The sequence below is a fragment of the Octopus bimaculoides genome, chromosome 8 (genome assembly GCF_046866305.1).
Source record: "Octopus bimaculoides isolate indiv1 chromosome 8, ASM4686630v1, whole genome shotgun sequence".
NCBI classification, from domain to species: domain Eukaryota; kingdom Metazoa; phylum Mollusca; class Cephalopoda; order Octopoda; family Octopodidae; genus Octopus; species Octopus bimaculoides.
The window spans coordinates 57,652,453-57,672,452 of NC_142935.1; the positions used below are offsets into that span (position 1 = coordinate 57,652,453).

The 20,000-nt window shown below is 45.3% G+C and overlaps 1 protein-coding gene across 2 annotated transcripts in view; it reads left to right on the forward strand.

Annotated features, from left to right (window-relative positions):
- Positions 1-15,376: 15,376 nt before the first annotated feature.
- Positions 15,377-20,000, forward strand: part of LOC106876201 (netrin-1) — a 387,684-nt gene continuing 383,060 nt past the window's right edge. Inside the window, exon 1 of one of the 2 annotated variants that reach the window (XM_014924662.3) lies at positions 15,377-17,806. In XM_014924662.3, coding sequence (XP_014780148.1) covers positions 16,690-17,806 — 1,117 coding nt within the window. In that variant the 5' untranslated portion in view covers positions 15,377-16,689. The remainder of the gene's footprint in view (positions 17,807-20,000) is intronic. The other variant, XM_014924671.3, reaches the window with a different exon arrangement.

A 20,000-nucleotide genomic window follows, 5' to 3' on the forward strand; every position in this document is an offset into this window, starting at 1 on the left:
GGTGAAAGCGTCTGATGAATGGGTACAACACAGGACATCTGAATATTTTCAAATAGAATTTGAGCGTTGAGTTCTGTAATGGCACAAAAGCATCACAATGGACACAATGTTGAGTAATATGGGTATATGCAGGAAGAGTTATTCCACTAATATGTGTAAGTTGGAATACGTAAGCTTGTTAATAAAAAAAATGTATGCCTGCTTTTGCATTACTTTCAGGTCGACCTGTGAGTGTGCGCGTGTATATATATATTTGTAAGTGCATATGCAGGGTGTGAGAGGTATTTCAGAGCATATTTTATAATTTAATAAAGCAACTCTAATCTAGCAAGAAATTAAATGTATTTTAATGGAAAAAAAATTGTGCGCATATTCTCGAAAAGGTTTTTTTTAATAAAATTATTCTATGAATCCACCATCAACTTCGATGACTGTTTCAACGTGTGAACTCGATTGTTGACACGCTTGCACTAAATGGTCTTTATTCATTTTGGACATCAGCTGGACAATTGTGGCATTCAGTGAAGCCATGGTATTGAGAAAGTGTGGATTAGTCTCTCTTTCAATATCGCTCCAAACATACTTTAAACCTGGTGAGTTTGAAAGCCACAAGTTTAGTATATGAATCGTAAAGATTATCTGACATCCATTAACGCCATGAAAAGATGTGTAAAACTTAGCATGCATCACTTTGGGAACATCAGAATGATCTGCACATAACCATCTGTCATTTCTCCTGTTGAGTTTTTGGTCTTGCTCGAGGATTTTCTCATCAGAGAACCAAAGCGTGTCATCTTCTTGTTGCGTAACCGCTTGGAATGGAATCAACAGTTTTCCTATGTATTTGTAGACATGGATTGGCCTCGCCTCAGTACATATTTGTATTGAATGTCCTCGTGCATAATTCACTCTGACACCTGCGGTTCTTTGATTTTCCGAAATTATCATCGATAGTGTTTGGAACACGTTGGACGAATTGTGGTGGCCTTTTCGTGTCCGGCAGTTTGATACTGTTGAAACATCCTCGGTAGAAACTTCCAATTCCATCCGAATTTTTTTCTCAAAAGATGTTGCAACATTTAGAAAGTTGACAATTTGCAAATCGGTATCTTTCGCAACATTGACTGCATATCTTTTCATTTCTTGTATTTGCATTTTATCTGCAGAAAGAAAAAAAAATCATTTGAAGAGATTAATATACTGATAATTAATTGTCCTTAAATACCCCTCGCACGCTGTGTGCACGCTCGCGCATATTATGTTTGCGTGTATGTATGTATGTATGTACGTATGTATGTATCTTTGTAAGTATTTATGTATTTTGCTGTGAGTTGGTAAAACCATTTTATCATATCAATGTCATTAGTAATACTTTGTAGAAGTGTGGTGAAAGAGAGAGAGAGATAGGGGGTGGAAGACAGAGAGAAAGAGAAAGAAAGAATTAGAAAGTGAGAGAGAGAAATCAGTAAAAAAGAGAGAGAATTTTTCTTCCGTCTTAAATTATTTATTTAAAACATTACTCCTTCCCTATAAAATTTTAATAAATTGTGATTTTTATTCTGGAATTGAAAATCAAATTGCATATATTTTTCTTATTCTATGCAATATTTGTGAAATAATATTGAAAATTTTTTATATATAAGTGCTGGATTTTTTAACCGTAACTCTTGTTCCGGTTATAAAGGCCAATAAAATACACACTTTTAGAATTTCAACGTTGAGACGAAAACAATCTTTCTTTCTAACATTGTAGGAGAAATATATTTATGGACATAAGAATGTATATATTTATGTCAAGTAGGTGTTTGGTTTAATAATTTTGGTATATGTATCTATATCATTTTATTAGTATTTTTACACTTCCATACTTGCTGTTCTCTAAATCAAATTATTGCTGAACTTCAAATCATTTTTCGCCAGAGAAATTCGCTAAGTTAAACCTATAACAAAATGTTTTACTCATATTATCACACACATAGAAACAAATATAGTAACTAAGTGGTAATTTGACCCTCAAAATTATCTGATTGTTGTTATGTTTGTCGATTAATTAACTGCTACTATTGCAATGTCAAGGAAACAGACGACAGATCTCGACAACAACAAAGCAGAGATTGCACTGCAAAATTCTAACAAAAGCATTTCTTTTTAAAATGCTCTTGATCGATTTTTTTTAATTGACCACAAAAGTGCAATTTTTCATTGTTGCTTAAACAGCTTTTATTAGTGTTTTTTCTACATCGATGATGTTTATAGCCTTAATATTGCTTTCAAGTTTTGGCATAAGACCAGTAGTTTCGAAAGAGAAGGCAAGTCGGTTGTTACATCGATCCCTGCGTTCGACTGGTACTAATTTTATCGATCCCCATAGGCATCTAAAGTATCGTCCAACTTTTTAAATGTTTACCCCGATAGGGGTAACAATTTTTAACATGTTTGAATGATGGTAGGTTAAAGTGAGAACAACTGATGTGACATGTCTGTTATCAATCGATCATGGAAACCATTTTTTCAGGTGTTGAATAACGTCACTCCTTCCCATGTTCACTCCAACGTCCCTTTCCCAGTTTTCAGAGTTGGCACTATCAATGTGGGCACATTGAAAGGTAGGTCTAGTGAGATTGTCGAGATGCTTGAACGGAGATGTGTTGATGTATGTTGTATCCAAGAGGTAAGGTGGAGAGGAGCTTCAGCCAGGTTTCTCACAGGCAAGACACATAGGTATAACATTTTCTGGGAAGATAACAGTGACGGGGTAGGTGGCAGAGAAATGGGTGGATAAAGTCACAGAGGTAGATAAAGTGCTTAAGCATAGGCTAGTTTTGACAGAAACCTCTCAAGGAAGGACCACTTTTATGATATTTTTCTGCAGGCTTCCTAATAAAACGAGTGACAACGATCTTCTCTTCGTGGGCATGTCGGATAGCAGCCTGGTATCTTCCATGGTATGCATGAGGGCCATGGAATTGGGTTCCGAAACGAAAACGGAACAAGGCTACTGGAGTTCTGTGATGCAAATAACATTTCAATCTACAACACCTACTTCGGTAAGCAAGCTACCTGATAACCTACTAATCAGCTAGATCGATTACATTCTCCCCAGAGAGCGGGATGCATGGTTGCTCCTAAATACAAAGACCTCCCTGGTGGAGAATGCACTCCCAGTATAGACTAGTCATTAGTGACTTTAGACTCCAGGCCAGAAGGATGCTGAGAAGTAAACCAATCTGCAAAAGAAGGATTTGGAAGTTTAAGGACTCTTCATATGATCAGAGATTTAGGGACATCCTAATTAAGAAATTTGATGAAAGGGAGGAGCTACAGAATTGTGACATAGAGGGCAACTGAGAATTCCTGAGTGACAGCTTGTTAAGTGCCACAGACCAAATCTGTGGCCGGTGCAGAGTCCTATCTAGATCTAGGGTAATGACCAATAGATCTAAGAAACAGATTTGGAAGGCCTTGAAGAATGGGGGAGGGGGTAGCAGGGAACTGTATCAGATTGCCAGAAGGGATGCTAGGAGACAAGTATATTTAACCAAAGGGAGAAGCAGAAAAGAAGTTTGCCTATGTTCAGCCAAATCAGACTGGAGCCTGGTGCAGCCTTCCAGCGTGCTAGCCCAGTCAAATCGTCCGACCCATGCCAGCATGGACAACGGACATTAAATGATGATGATGATGATGATGATGATGAAGGTGTGTACATATATATGAGTGAATACACACGCGCACACACACACACACACACACACACACACACACACACACACACACACACACACACACACACACACACACACGTGTATAAATGTGTGTGTACTACGTTCATAAGCTATTAGAACTATCAGAAAAGATCAGAAGTCAGATATGACTGGATTTCGTACAGTTTCCCTGCATGAAATTCTTTTCACAAGGCATTTATTATTCATCCACAGGCGCAGGACTGGCTGTGTGGTAAGTAGCTTGCTTACCAACCACATGGTTCCGGGTTCAGTCCCACTGCGTGACACCTTGGGCAAATGTCTTCTACTATAGCCTCTGGCCGGCCAAAGTCTTGTGAGTGGATTTGGTAGACGGAAACGGAAAGAAGCCCGTCGTATATATGTATATGTATATATATGTATATATATATATATATTTATATGTGTGTGTTTGTGTGTCTGTGTTTGTCCCCCCAACATCACTTGACAATCGATGCTGGTGTGTTTAGGTCACCGTAACTTCGCGGTTCGGCAAAACAGACCGATAGAATAAGTACTAGGCTTACAAAGAATAAGTCCTGGGGTCGATTTGCTCGACTAAAGGCGGTGCTCCAGCATGGCCGGAGTCAAATGACTGAAACAAGTAAAAGAGTCAAAGAGTAGTGTGGTAATAGCCAGTTTCTTTTCTAATATTCCGCGTTATGGGATCGAACGCTGAACCACACGGTCGGAAATCCAACGTCTTAATCACATTATTGTATCTGCGTGCACCCATTTTACATGCAGAAACACATCTGTACATGAAATCTATCAATGTCGACACCAGGCGAGACTCACTAAGACATCAAAACTCTCAGTCATATAAATTCCTCTACCACCATCATCACCGCCCCCACCTCATACATACATATACTATAAAACTCAAACACACACGCACGCACACACACAAACGCGTGCGAACACACAGACAACCTCATTGTTTTCTCTACTCCCTCTTTTCCTCTCATTCAATAACAGCTCTTCGGCCGTCCTCTCTTGTTTCAGCAACAACAAAAACAACAACAGCAGCAGCAGCAGTAATATTAATACCAACTCCCTCCTCCACCCACCCCTTCAACTTAGGCAATACACAGTCACAACCTCCCCCATCACCATTATCAGATATCTTATCCTCACCATCACCACTCCCACCACCACCACCACCATCATCACCACCTTCAACTCTAATAGCAACGATAACTTCGTTACGGGCAAGCAAAGAAGCTACTAAGTGGACGCTAAAATTGCTAAATATAACAGCCAAATTTCCCTGAACTTAGCTAGGATTGGCCAGGGGTTAAACAAGCATATCTATGATCAAAAGTGCTTCCGTCAGGATGATCTTAGCTGTTTTTGTTTTGTTTTATTTCTTTTTATACTATGTTAGTTAATGCGGGCTTACATTTTTTAAGACGTTAGTTCAAGCTGTGAGAGATTTGGCTGCTATTTCTAGCAGTCGATACTTTGATGATCGTGATGACATATTGTTGATGTTGATGTTAGTCGTGTTAATGGTACTGCTGCTAGTGGTGGTGGTGGTGTTGGTAGTGGTGGTGGTGGTGTTGGTAGTAGTTGTGGTGTTGGTAGTGGTAGTGGTGTTGGTAGTGGTGTTGGTGGTGTTGGTAGTAGTGGTGTTGGTGTTGGTAGTGGTGTTGGTGTTGGTAATGGTGGTGGTGGTGTTGGTAGTGGTGGTGGTGGTGTTGGTAGTGGTGGTGGTGGTGTTGGTAGTGGTGGTGGTGGTGTTGGTAGTGGTGGTGGTGGTGTTGGTAGTGGTGGTGGTGGTGTTGGTAGTGGTGTAGGTGGTGTTGGTAGTGGTGGTGCTGGTGTTGGTAGTGGTGGTGGTGGTGTTGGTAGTGGTGGTGGTGGTGTTGGTAGTGGTGGTGGTGTTGGTAGTGGTGGTGGTGGTGTTGGTAGTGGTGGTGGTGTTGGTAGTGGTGGTGGTGGTGTTGGTAGTGGTGGTGTTGGTGTTGGTAGTGGTGGTGGTGTTGGTAGTGGTGGTGTTGGTGTTGGTAGTGGTGGTGGTGGTGTTGGTAGTGGTGGTGGTGGTGTTGGTAGTGGTGGTGGTGTTGGTAGTGGTGGTGGTGGTGGTGGTGTTGGTAGTGGTGGTGGTGGTGTTGGTAGTGGTGGTGGTGGTGTTGGTAGTGGTGGTGGTGTTGGTAGTGGTGGTGGCGGTGTTGGTAGTGGTGGTGGTGGTTTGGTAGTGGTGGTGGTGGTGTTGGTAGTGATGGTGGTGGTGTTGGTAGTGGTGGTGGTGTTGGTAGTGGTGGTGGTGGTGTTGGTAGTGGTGGTGGTGTTGGTAGTGGTGGTGGTGGTGTTGGTAGTGGTGGTGGTGTTGGTAGTGGTGGTGTTGGTGTTGGTAGTGGTGGTGGTGGTGTTGGTAGTGGTGGTGTTGGTAGTGGTGGTGGTGTTGGTAGTGGTGGTGGTGGTGTTGGTAGTGGTGGTGGTGGTGTTGGTAGTGGTGTTGGTGTTGGTAGTGGTGGTGGTGGTGTTGGTAGTGGTGGTGGTGGTGTTGGTAGTGGTGGTGGTGGTGTTGGTAGTGGTGGTGGTGTTGGTAGTGGTGGTGGTGGTGTTGGTAGTGGTGGTGGTGGTGTTGGTAGTGGTGGTGGTGGTGTTGGTAGTGGTGGTGGTGGTGTTGGTAGTGGTGGTGGTTGTGTTGGTAGTGGTGGTGGTGTTGGTAGTGGTGGTGGTGGTGTTGGTAGTGGTGGTGGTGTTGGTAGTGGTGGTGGTGCTGGTAGTGATGGTGGTGGTGTTGGTAGTGGTGGTGTTGGTGTTGTTAGTGGTGTTGGTGTTGGTAGTGGTGGTGTTGGTGTTGGTAGTGGTGGTGGTGGTGTTGGTAGTGGTGGTGGTGGTGTTGGTAGTGGTGGTGGTGTTGGTAGTGGTGGTGGTGGTGTTGGTAGTGGTGGTGGTGGTGTTGTTACTGGTGGTGGTGTTGGTAGTGGTGGTGGTGGTGTTGGTAGTGGTGGTGGTGGTGTTGGTAGTGGTGGTGGTGTTGGTAGTGGTGGTGGTGGTGTTGGTAGTGGTGGTGGTGGTGTTGGTAGTGGTGGTGGTGTTGGTAGTGGTGGTGGTGGTGTTGGTAGTGGTGGTGGTGGTGTTGGTAGTGGTGGTGGTGTTGGTAGTGGTGGTGGTGGTGTTGGTAGTGGTGGTGGTGGTGTTGGTAGTGGTGGTGGTGTTGGTAGTGGTGGTGGTGGTGTTGGTAGTGGTGGTGGTGGTGTTGGTAGTGGTGGTGGTGGTGTTGGTAGAGGTGGTGGTGGTGTTGGTAGTGGTGGTGGTAGTTTGGTAGTGGTGGTGTTGGTGTTGGTAGTGGTGGTGGTGTTGGTAGTGGTGGTGGTGTTGGTAGTGGTGGTGGTGGTGTTGGTAGTGGTGGTGGTGGTGTTGGTAGTGGTGGTGGTGGTGTTGGTAGAGGTGGTGGTGGTGTTGGTAGTGGTGGTGGTAGTTTGGTAGTGGTGGTGTTGGTGTTGGTAGTGGTGGTGGTGTTGGTAGTGGTGGTGGTGGTGTTGGTAGTGTTGGTGGTGGTGTTGGTAGTGGTGGTGGTGTTGGTAGTGGTGGTGGTGGTGTTGGTAGTGGTGGTGGTGGTGTTGGTAGTGGTGGTGGTGTTGGTAGTGGTGGTGGTGGTGTTGGTAGTGGTGGTGGTGGTGTTGGTAGTGGTGGTGGTGTTGGTAGTGGTGGTGGTGGTGTTGGTAGTGGTGGTGGTGGTGTTGGTAGTGGTGGTGGTGGTGTTGGTAGTGGTGGTGGTGTTGGTAGTGGTGGTGGTGGTGTTGGTAGTGGTGGTGGTGGTGTTGGTAGTGGTGGTGGTGTTGGTAGTGGTGGTGGTGGTGTTGGTAGTGGTGGTGGTGGTGTTGGTAGTGGTGGTGGTGTTGGTAGTGGTGGTGGTGGTGTTGGTAGTGTTGGTGGTGGTGTTGGTAGTGGTGGTGGTGTTGGTAGTGGTGGTGGTGGTGTTGGTAGTGGTGGTGGTGGTGTTGGTAGTGGTGGTGGTGTTGGTAGTGGTGGTGGTGGTGTTGGTAGTGGTGGTGGTGGTGTTGGTATTGGTGGTGGTGTTGGTAGTGGTGGTGGTGGTGTTGGTAGTGGTGGTGGTGGTGTTGGTAGTGGTGGTGGTGTTGGTAGTGGTGGTGGTGTTGGTAGTGGTGGTGGTGGTGTTGGTAGTGGTGGTGGTGTTGGTAGTGGTGGTGGTGGTGTGGTAGTGGTGGTGGTGTTGGTAGTGGTGGTGGTGGTGTTGGTAGTGGTGGTGGTGGTGTTGGTAGTGGTGGTGGTGTTGGTAGTGGTGGTGGTGGTGTTGGTAGGGGTGGTGGTGGTGTTGGTAGTGGTGGTGGTGGTGTTGGTAGTGGTGGTGGTGTTGGTAGTGGTGGTGGTGGTGTTGGTAGTGGTGGTGGTGGTGTTGGTAGTGGTGGTGGTGTTGGTAGTGGTGGTGGTGGTGTTGGTAGTGGTGGTGGTGGTGTTGGTAGTGGTGGTGGTGTTGGTAGTGGTGGTGGTGGTGTTGGTAGTGTTGGTGGTGGTGTTGGTAGTGGTGGTGGTGTTGGTAGTGGTGGTGGTGGTGTTGGTAGTGGTGGTGGTGGTGTTGGTAGTGGTGGTGGTGTTGGTAGTGGTGGTGGTGGTGTTGGTAGTGGTGGTGGTGGTGTTGGTAGTGGTGGTGGTGTTGGTAGTGGTGGTGGTGGTGTTGGTAGTGGTGGTGGTGGTGTTGGTAGTGGTGGTGGTGTTGGTAGTGGTGGTGGTGGTGTTGGTAGTGTTGGTGGTGGTGTTGGTAGTGGTGGTGGTGTTGGTAGTGGTGGTGGTGGTGTTGGTAGTGGTGGTGGTGGTGTTGGTAGTGGTGGTGGTGTTGGTAGTGGTGGTGGTGGTGTTGGTAGTGGTGGTGGTGGTGTTGGTAGTGGTGGTGGTGTTGGTAGTGGTGGTGGTGGTGTTGGTAGTGGTGGTGGTGGTGTTGGTAGTGGTGGTGGTGGTGTTGGTAGTGGTGGTGTTGGTGTTGGTAGTGGTGGTGGTGGTGTTGGTAGTGGTGGTGGTAGTGTTGGTAGTGGTGGTGGTGTTGGTAGTGGTGGTGGTGGTGTTGGTAGTGGTGGTGGTATTGGTACTGGTGGTGGTGGTGTTGGTAGTGGTAGTGGTCGTGTTGTTAGTGGTGGTGGTGTTGGTAGTGGTGGTGGTGGTGTTGGTAGTGGTGGTGGTGTTGGTAGTGGTGGTGATGGTGTTGGTAGTGGTGGTGGTGGTGTTGGTAGTGGTGGTGGTGTTGGTAGTGGTGGTGGTGGTGTTGGTAGTGGTGGTGGTGGTGTTGGTAGTTTTGGTGGTGGTGTTGGTAGTGGTGGTGGTGTTGGTAGTGGTGGTGGTGGTGTTGGTAGTGGTGGTGGTGGTGTTGGTAGTGGTGGTGGTGTTGGTAGTGGTGGTGGTGGTGTTGGTAGTGGTGGTGGTGTTGGTAGTGGTGGTGATGGTGTTGGTAGTGGTGGTGGTGGTGTTGGTAGTGGTGGTGGTGTTGGTAGTGGTGGTGGTGGTGTTGGTAGTGGTGGTGGTGGTGTTGGTAGTTTTGGTGGTGGTGTTGGTAGTGGTGGTGGTGTTGGTAGTGGTGGTGGTGGTGTTGGTAGTGGTGGTGGTGGTGTTGGTAGTGGTGGTGGTGTTGGTAGTGGTGGTGGTGGTGTTGGTAGTGGTGGTGGTGGTGTTGGTAGTGGTGGTGGTGGTGTTGGTAGTGGTGTTGGTGGTGTTGGTAGTGGTGGTGGTGTTGGTAGTGGTGGTGGTGGTGTTGGTAGTGGTGGTGATGGTGTTGGTAGTGGTGGTGGTGGTGTTGGTAGTGGTGTTGGTGGTCTTGGTAGTGGTGGTGGTGTTGGTAGTGGTGGTGGTGGTGTTGGTAGTGGTGGTGGTGTTTGTAGTGGTGGTGTTGGTGTTGGTAGTGGTGGTGGTGGTGTTGGTAGTGGTGGTGGTGTTGGTAGTGGTGGTGGTGGTGGTGTTGGTAGTGGTGTTGTTAGTGGTGGTGGTGGTGTTGTTAGTGGTGGTGGTGTTGGTAGTGGTGGTGGTGGTGTTGGTAGTGGTGGTGGTGGTGTTGGTAGTGGTGGTGGTGGTGTTGGTAGTGGTGGTGGTGGTGTTGGTAGTGGTGGTGGTGTTGGTAGTGGTGGTGGTGGTGTTGGTAGTGGTAGTGGTGGTGTTGGTAGTGGTGGTGGTGTTGGTAGTGGTGGTGGTGGTGTTGGTAGTGGTGGTGGTGGTGTTGGTAGTGGTGGTGGTGTTGGTAGTGGTGGTGGTGGTGTTGGTAGTGGTGGTGGTGGTGTTGGTAGTGGTGGTGGTGGTGTTGGTAGAGGTGGTGGTGGTGTTGGTAGTGGTGGTGGTAGTTTGGTAGTGGTGGTGTTGGTGTTGGTAGTGGTGGTGGTGGTGTTGGTAGTGGTGTTGGTGTTGGTAGTGGTTGTGGTGTTGGTAGTGGTGGTGGTGGTGTTGGTAGTGGTGGTGGTTGTGCTGGTAGTGGTGGTGGTGTTGGTAGTGGTGGTGGTGGTGTTGGTAGTGGTGGTGGTGTTGGTAGTGGTGGTGGTGGTGTTGGTAGTGGTGGTGATGTTGGTAGTGGTGGTGGTGGTGTTGGTAGTGGTGGTGTTGGTGTTGGTAGTGGTGGTGGTGTTGGTAGTGGTGGTGGTGGTGTTGGTAGTGGTGGTGGTGGTGTTGGTAGTGGTGGTGGTGGTGTTGGTAGTGGTGGTGGTGTTGGTAGTGGTGGTGGTGGTGTTGGTAGTGGTGGTGGTGGTGTTGGTAGTGGTGGTGGTGTTGGTAGTGGTGGTGTTGGTGTTGGTAGTGGTGGTGGTGGTGTTGGTAGTGGTGGTGTTGGTGTTGGTAGTGGTGGTGGTGTTGGTAGTGGTGGTGGTGGTGTTGGTAGTGGTGGTGGTGTTGGTAGTGGTGGTGGTGGTGTTGGTAGTGGTGGTGGTGGTGTTGGTAGTGGTGGTGGTGGTGTTGGTAGTGGTGGTGGTGTTGGTAGTGGTGGTGGTGGTGTTGGTAGTGGTGGTGGTGTTGGTAGTGGTGGTGGTGGTGTTGGTAGTGGTGGTGGTGGTGTTGGTAGTGGTGGTGGTGTTGGTAGTGGTGGTGGTGGTGTTGGTAGTGGTGGTGGTGGTGTTGGTAGTGGTGGTGGTGGTGTTGGTAGTGGTGGTGGTGTTGGTAGTGGTGGTGGTGGTGTTGGTAGTGGTGGTGGTGGTGTTGGTAGTGGTGGTGGTGTTGGTAGTGGTGGTGGTGGTGTTGGTAGTGGTGGTGGTGGTGTTGGTAGTGGTGGTGGTGTTGGTAGTGTTGGTGGTGGTGTTGGTAGTGTTGGTGGTGGTGTTGGTAGTGGTGGTGGTGTTGGTAGTGGTGGTGGTGGTGTTGGTAGTGGTGGTGGTGGTGTTGGTAGTGGTGGTGGTGTTGGTAGTGGTGGTGGTGGTGTTGGTAGTGGTGGTGGTGGTGTTGGTAGTGGTGGTGGTGTTGGTAGTGGTGGTGGTGGTGTTGGTAGTGGTGGTGTTGGTGTTGGTAGTGGTGGTGGTGTTGGTAGTGGTGGTGGTGGTGTTGGTAGTGTTGGTGGTGGTGTTGGTAGTGGTGGTGGTGTTGGTAGTGGTGGTGGTGGTGTTGGTAGTGGTGGTGGTGTTGTTGGTAGTGGTGGTGGTGTTGGTAGTGGTGGTGGTGTTGGTAGTGGTGGTAGTGGTGTTGGTAGTGGTGGTGGTGGTGTTGGTAGTGGTGGTGTTGGTGTTGGTAGTGGTGGTGTTGGTGTTGGTAGTGGTGGTGGTGGTGTTGGTAGTGGTGGTGGTGGTGTTGGTAGTGGTGGTGGTGTTGGTAGTGGTGGTGGTGGTGTTGGTAGTGGTGGTGGTGGTGTTGGTAGTGGTGGTGGTGGTGTTGGTAGTGGTGGTGGTGTTGGTAGTGGTGGTGGTGGTGTTGGTAGTGGTGGTGGTGGTGTTGGTAGTGGTGGTGGTGTTTGTAGTGGTGGTGGTGGTGTTGGTAGTGGTGGTGGTGGTGTTGGTAGTGGTGGTGGTGTTGGTAGTGGTGGTGGTGGTGTTGGTAGTGTTGGTGGTGGTGTTGGTAGTGTTGGTGGTGGTGTTGGTAGTGGTGGTGGTGTTGGTAGTGGTGGTGGTGGTGTTGGTAGTGGTGGTGGTGGTGTTGGTAGTGGTGGTGGTGTTGGTAGTGGTGGTGGTGGTGTTGGTAGTGGTGGTGGTGGTGTTGGTAGTGGTGGTGGTGGTGTTGGTAGTGGTGTTGGTGGTGTTGGTAGTGGTGGTGGTGTTGGTAGTGGTGGTGGTGGTGTTGGTAGTGGTGGTGATGGTGTTGGTAGTGGTGGTGGTGGTGTTGGTAGTGGTGTTGGTGGTCTTGGTAGTGGTGGTGGTGTTGGTAGTGGTGGTGGTGGTGTTGGTAGTGGTGGTGGTGTTGGTAGTGGTGGTGGTGTTGGTAGTGGTGGTGGTGGTGTTGGTTGTGGTGTTGGTGTTGGTAGTGGTAGTGGTGTTGGTAGTGGTGGTGGTGTTGGTAGTGGTGGTGGTGGTGTTGGTAGTGGTGGTGTGGTGGTGGTGTTGGTAGTGGTGGTGGTGGTGTTGGTAGTGGTGTTGGTGGTGTTGGTAGTGGTGGTGGTTTTGGTAGTGGTGGTGGTGGTGTTGGTAGTGGTGTTGGTGGTGTTGGTAGTGGTGGTGGTTTTGGTAGTGGTGGTGGTGATGTTGGTAGTGGTGGTGGTGGTGATGGTAGTGGTGGTGGTGTTGGTAGTGGTGGTGTTGGTGTTGGTAGTGGTGGTGGTGGTGGTAGTGGTGGTGGTGTTGGTAGTGGTGGTGGTGGTGTTGGTAGTGGTGGTGGTGTTGGTAGTGGTGGTGGTGGTGTTGGTAGTGGTGGTGGTGGTGTTGGTAGTGGTGGTGGTGTTGGTAGTGGTGGTGGTGGTGTTGGTAGTGGTGGTGGTGGTGTTGGTAGTGGTGGTGTTGGTAGTGGTGGTGGTGTTTGTAGTGGTGGTGGTGGTGTTGGTAGTTGTGGTGGTGTTGGTAGTGGTGGTGGTGTTGGTAGTGTTGGTGGTAGTGGTGGTGGCGGTGATGGTAGTGTGGGTGGTGAAGATATCCGACGGAAGTAGTGGTGATAGTGCTGACGGACGTAGTAGTGGTGGTAGTAGTGGGGGTGGCGGCGGTGGTGGTGGTGGCGATGTATGCGTTGGAGTTTGTTCTAGTGATGGTGGTGGAGGGTTTTTCGTGGTTATGGTGGCGGTGAAAATAGATAAAAGTTATAGTAGGAAATATAGTGGTAACATAAGTGGGTGACAGAAGTCATCGTGGATATACTGACGAGGCTTATAGTGGTGATGATGATGATGATCATCATCATAGCGGTGGTGGTGGTGGTGGTGATGTTTGAGACGGAAGTGGCATCGAATAGGGAGATTGCGAAGGTGGTGATGACGGCGGTAGCCTTAACTGACGGAAAGAAGCGGTGACTGGAGCGTGAGTGAGAGTGACAGTGGAAGTGGGCGGTAGAAGAGTTTATGGTGATAATTGCAGCGAAGTGGGGGGGGGGAGAAACGAGGCGGTGGTAAGTTTTGTGGCGTTGGTAAAAGTCGTGTAGTGGTGCTGTGTGTGTGTGTGTGTGTGTGTGTGTGTGTGTGTGTGTGTGTGTGTGTGTATACTGTGCACGTGCGTGAGTGCGTTCGTGTTTGGTGCGTATGTGTGTCGGTGGAGTTGATGTTACGACAGGCAGTCAGTCACTCGGGAACATTCGCAAACAAAGTGACAAGCGCCAACAGAGCACCCAGGACAAACGATAAGAGAGTCGAATAAGAAAAAAAAAACAACAAATACACACACATATACACACACACAGACGCAATATATATATATAGATAGTGATACATGTACTTATATTATTTATATTATATCATATAAATATATATATATATATATATATATATGTATTCGTTCATTTGTATAACTATATAATACCCGCACACACACTCACACTTGAACATAAAATTATACAGCTGCACGCTTGTGCACATTGCTATAGCTGTGTGTGTGTGTGTGTGTGTGTGTGTGTGCACATATCTGATCGCACACACGTATAAACATATATACATCGACCAACACAGACATACAGAAGAGTTGTTTATGTATACGAACGAACGTGTGTGAGTGTATATATATATATATATATATATATATATATATATATATATATATATAAGTCAGTAAATATGCTTCCAGTTTAGCATTCTGCCTTATTTTTCATTTTCATATATATATATATATATATATATATATAGTTAAAAAAAACAATAACAAAAAAACAAAAAAACAAAGTGAGGACGTGATATGGATAGTGTTATTGGACGCTCAGGAAAGGAAAGAGAGAGTATATAAATATATATATATATATATATTATATATAAAACTATATGTCCATATACGCACATACATACATACATACATACATACATACATACATACATACATACATACATACATACATACATGCATGCATGCATGCATAGCTCAACTTAGGTCGGTAATCGGTTCCAAGGAATGCGAATTAACTTGAAAAACGCAGTAACACAAAAATAACAATTTTTTAAGAAAGTTCGTTACTTTATGTTTTAATAAATGGTTCGTAAATATTTTCACGTCTATTCTATTTCAGTTTCCACTGCCGTATTGTTGTTTTGTGTGTGCGTGTACGTGTGTGTGTGTGTGTGTGTGTGTGTATGTGTGTGTGTGTGTGTGTGGTTTTTAAAAAACAATTTTTATACTTTTAAATATGTTCGCTGAGAACGGCGTAAAGTCTAATTTAAAAAAGAAACTGAAAACAAAAGAACTACGTAAAGCCGAAAAAGATGTAACTCGAAACTACATAGATCTCTCTCTCTCTCTCTCTCTCTCTCTCTCTGTCTTTCTCTCTCACATATGCACATACACACACACACACACACACACACACAGAGTCTCTTTCTCACACACAGGGAGTTACACAAACTTTACTACACTTATGTTTACTCCTACATACACATACACACTCTCATCCACTCCTCACCTAGAAATATATAAAACGTTAAGTCCCAGTGTGACTGCGTAAGTGTGTGTCGTATGCCTATGTGGTCTGAATGTATTTTCGAACATAAGAGAGATTGTATGTATGTGTGTATTTATATCACAGGTGAAAACACCGAGGGAGGGGGGGTTAAACAGCTGACTCCTTAGACACTTTCCATCGTCTTCCTCTTCCTCATCTGCTTCACCGTCATTATTTTCCTCCCCTTCTACCTCCGCCTTCTTCTCATTCCCGTTCTCTTAATTTTTCCTTTAGCTTCTTTTCTTTTTTCTCTTTCTTTTAACTTTTACTCTGTCGTAATTCTTTATCGTCCACCCCTCTTACTATTTCTATCTCCAGCTCTTCCTCTCTGTCTCTGCCTAACTCTCTCTCTCCCTCTCTCTTCCATCGTCTCTCGCGCTCCCCTTCCCCCGTTATCTCTCACGACCTCCCACCTTCTCTTTCTCTTTCGCACAAGCTCTGTCCCTCTTTCCTTAACATATCTCTCACACTCCCCCTCCTTCGTCGTCTCACAATTTCTGTCACACGCGTTCTCTCTTTTACTCTTCCCCTCTCTCTCATACATTATCTTCCCATTTCTCCCTCACCCAACCTTAAAACTTCACCCTCTTCCTCACCCTCCTCTACGCTCGCCGCACGTCCCTCAATCCCTTCCACCGGATTCTTTCATTCATCCGTCCCCCTCCTCACGTCCAAGTCCCTCTTGACTCTCACTCTCACCTACACTCACACTATCCAGTGGCTCCTCACTCCCATTCACTCACACATATACCCAACCCCTTCTACCACTCTCTTCCTCCTCCTCCTCCTTCTTCTCCCCTCCTACCATCTCTCTCCTTAGTGAAAGTAAATCGTTGCCGCCTTGGAGCTATAAAGACATTCAGAGCGAACCACCTATGGAGTTAGACTTGCTGTGAAACATCTACACTTCACCTTTATATAGTTTTTTACCTATACATATACATACACTAACATTTACACACACACACACACACACACACACATACACACATATATTAAATATATATACACACATATACAAAAGATATATAAATACATACGTATATACATATATATACATATATATATATATATATATATATATATATATATATATATATATATATATATAACTATATATATATATATTTATATATATATATATATATATATATAGTATATATATCTATATTTAATATAATTATATTTCTATCTACACGCACGCACATACACACACACACACACACACACACACACACAAGCACACACATATACATACATACAAACATACACACATATTTCTGTATGCATATTAAAATATATGCGAACCTATACACTTCGATATAACAATACAAAAAATATTTTGTCCATATAAAAAAAAAAACAAAAAAAACAAAACAACTTTTCAAATACATTATCTGAAGAAAAATTTACAAAACTACTGGAATCTACTTGGATTATATATATATATATATATATATATACACACATATATATATATTATTTATATATATATATATATATATATATATATATATAACTTTACGTGCACAAAAACAACCACTCCCACCCCCACACATACGCGCACGTGCGTATATATATATATATATATATATATATATATATATATATATAAGTAGGTGTGAGTAGGAAGTGTACGGTGTGTACATGTGTATGTGCATTAAGCGTGTGTGTATTGTGTGTTTATGTTATTCAACATAAAACTGCGTTCACGGAACTAACCAACTCAGAAAGACACCATCATTTTAAGCCGCCACTACTACCACAACAAAGATCCGCATCTTCACCAGCATCCATCTGCATCATCATCGTCATCATCATCATCATCATTATCGACATCGCACTCATTTAATCATTATTACCATCACATTCTAACTTTACCCAGAGTTTCCATGGTTTTGTCTGGATGCTGAGACAAATAACCTTACATCTCTGCTGGTGGTGGATTTAGCTAGTCTAGCTGGCCATGTACACCACCGCCGCCGCCGCCTCCGCCGCCATGCTACCATCGTTGTTACCAGGACTGCGATATGGTCGGTCTGATTCTTGTGTTACCTCACACAGAAAAACAATGGCTTCACGCTGTGTTCTACGGTCACTCTATGTAGGGCTATTCCTCTGGGTCTGTTACGCTTTACCGATAACATTGGCCGACAGGATTATGGATGATCAACCGACAGCACCGAACTCTTGCTATGATTCTTTGAACAAACCGAAAATGTGCGTAGCCGAATTTGTAAATATAGCCTACGGGAAAGAAGTGGTGGCTTCGTCAACGTGTGGCACCCCACCAAGTCGCTATTGCAAGTCCTCAGTGGACAAAGATGGTAAAGTGGTCCGAAATTGTTTCACTTGTGATGCGGAACACCCGAAGCGCCGACACCCGGCCTCTTATCTTACGGACAATAATAACTCAAACAATCTCACCTGTTGGATGTCTGAGCCCTTCGTACAGTACCCGAAAAATGTTACCCTTAAGTTGTCACTGGGTAAAAAATATGAACTTACATATATTCTACTCCAATTCTGTTCGGCCAAACCTGATTCGATGGCCATTTACAAAAGCATGGATTTCGGCCGCTCATGGATACCCTTTCAATATTATTCGCGCAACTGCATCAAAATGTACGGGAAAAAACCTGGAGTGGTGATCACGAAGGCTAACCAACAGGAAGCACTGTGCAGTAACGTGCACAGCAATATAAATACATCGGGGGGTACAAGAGTAGCGTTCAATACCCTGGAGAACCGACCCGCGGATTTCGATAACAGCCCCGTCTTATGGGACTGGGTCACCGCTACAGACATAATGTTCGTCTTTGACAAGTTGAGTACCTTTGGAGATGAAAATTCAGGCGAAGTCGGAGCCAGAGAGAGTTATTACTACTCTCTGTCTAACCTGGCTGTCGGTGGCCGTTGCAAATGCAATGGTCACGCCAGTTCATGCAGTAAAAACAGCGATGGTCAAACCGTATGCAATTGTCAACACAACACGGCTGGAGATTCTTGTGAGAGGTGCAAAACCTTTCATTTCGATATACCATGGTCACGAGCGACGGAGCAAAATGCTAAGGAATGTGTCAGTAAGTAGATGTTATTTTGTTTTATTTTTTTACTGTCTCTTATCACTAGTTTGTTAAAGTTTATATAACATGGAAATTGATCTGCAATTAAATACAAACCGGTGCGTATATCTTTGTGTGTAAACATACGAATACACGTACATATACACACTCATACACACGCGCTCGCACACACACACACATGCCATGTTTATGTATGTTTGTGTCTGGTTTTGTAGTTTTGTCGGTTGCATATCCGTTCGAGTGTGTGTGTGTAAAAGTATAAGTTTATTTACCTACCACATGTATTCATACATACACACATACATGGATACATGCATACATACATACGTACATACATATCTACGTGCCCGCATACATAACCTGTACATTTTAAATGTGTACTTGTGCGTCTGTGTGTGTGTGTGTGTGTGTGTGTGTGTGTGTCCGTATATATATATAGCCATAACTAATACGTACTACGCATTAACATTAATCAATATATCAACGCACGGACACACTCGCACACATACACACATCTAAATATAATGCATGTATGCGTGTGTGTGTGTGTGTGTGTGTGTGTGTGTGTGTGTCGCGCGCGAAAGAGTGGAGTAGACAGACAGACATGCATAAAAACCTGTATCGCAGAAAATACGTATATATGATTGCGAGAGTGTGTGTGTTTACATGTGTTCATATATTCATATATATGTGAATCATCCTATCTATATCTGTGGGTATCTGTGTAGCTTTCGTAAGTCCCTGTTCATAATTCTCTCCGCCTGTGTCTGTTTGTGTCTGTCTGTCTGTCTCTCTTTATATATGTAAAGTAATGTTATGCTATCTATGTATGGTTTTCTGTGAGATTTATTATTAAAGTTCTTAGCAGAATTACAGCCGGACACTGACGAAGTGACGAGGCATTTTGTCCTGTCCGTTACTTCAAACGATGTGTGTGTTGTTAGTTAGTGCTTGCTTGCATGTTTGTGTGCGTGTGGTTATGGTTGTTCTCGTGTAATGCCTATGTCTCAGAACACGTGTGTGTGTGTGTGTGTGTGTGTGTGTGTGATTACTTTTATGTGTGTATATAATCGATTTTGTTGAATAACCCAGCACCGACACTGATCGTACAGACATTATGGTCAAAGCCATCCAACTGTGACCACCCAACCTTTTTAGAAAAGCAATGTTTAACTAGGTACACATTATCCAAAGCAACCCCACCCCCACCAAACACACGCTGCACCGATTAATTTTTAAAGGCATGAGTTTATTTGGGATAGATTTGGCTGCTATTTCTAACAGGTGGGCTGACTGCGTAGAAAAGATTCCTTAAGTCTTCTAGAAATAATTATTGTTAAAATTATATCACATCGCTATAGAGATACCGTACATAGAAATGTGTATATTTTGTTATGTGATATTTTTTTCAATGGATAATCTCCAGGCCGGTGTGTGAGTTTTACTAGAATCGAACCTGCATATCATCATTCATTGGGGGCGAAAATAAGAGACAATTCTACAGTGACGTGAGACAACTTAACATACAACTTTCCTGGAGGAATTTAATGTTTTAAAAGAAAACATTTATTTGGCATCATTTATAGATAAACATTGAGTTCAAAGATTTTGGCACAAGGCCAGCAAGTTCGTGGGAGTAGGCTAATCGATTACATCTACCCCAGTGATAAACTGGTATCTATTCTATCAACCCCCGAGAGGATGAAAGGCAAAGTCGACCTCGGTGGAATTCGAACTCAGAACGTAGAGACGGACGAAATGCCGCAAAGCATTTTTCCCGGCGATTGTCGATTTATATTGGCTTCAAATTTTGGCACAAGGCCGGTGGTTCTAGGGAAGGGGTTTAGTCGATTATATCGACTCCCGCTGGCCAGTTGGTATTTACTTTATCGACCCCGAAAAATGAAAGGCAGAGTCGACTCCGGCGGCATTTGAAATCAGGATGTAAACAAGAATGAAATGTCGCTAAGTATTTTGCCCGCCGTGCTACAGTTTCTTATTTCTTTACAAACAAGAACAGACAAACGGATTAAGTCGATCATATCGACCCCGAAAGGATGAAAGGCAAAGTCGACCTCGGCGGAATTTGAACTCAGAACGTAGCGGCAGACGAAATACCGCTAAGTATTTCGCCCGGCGTGCTAACATTTCTGCCAGCTCGTCGCCTTAATTATCGATAAGTAGCATAAAC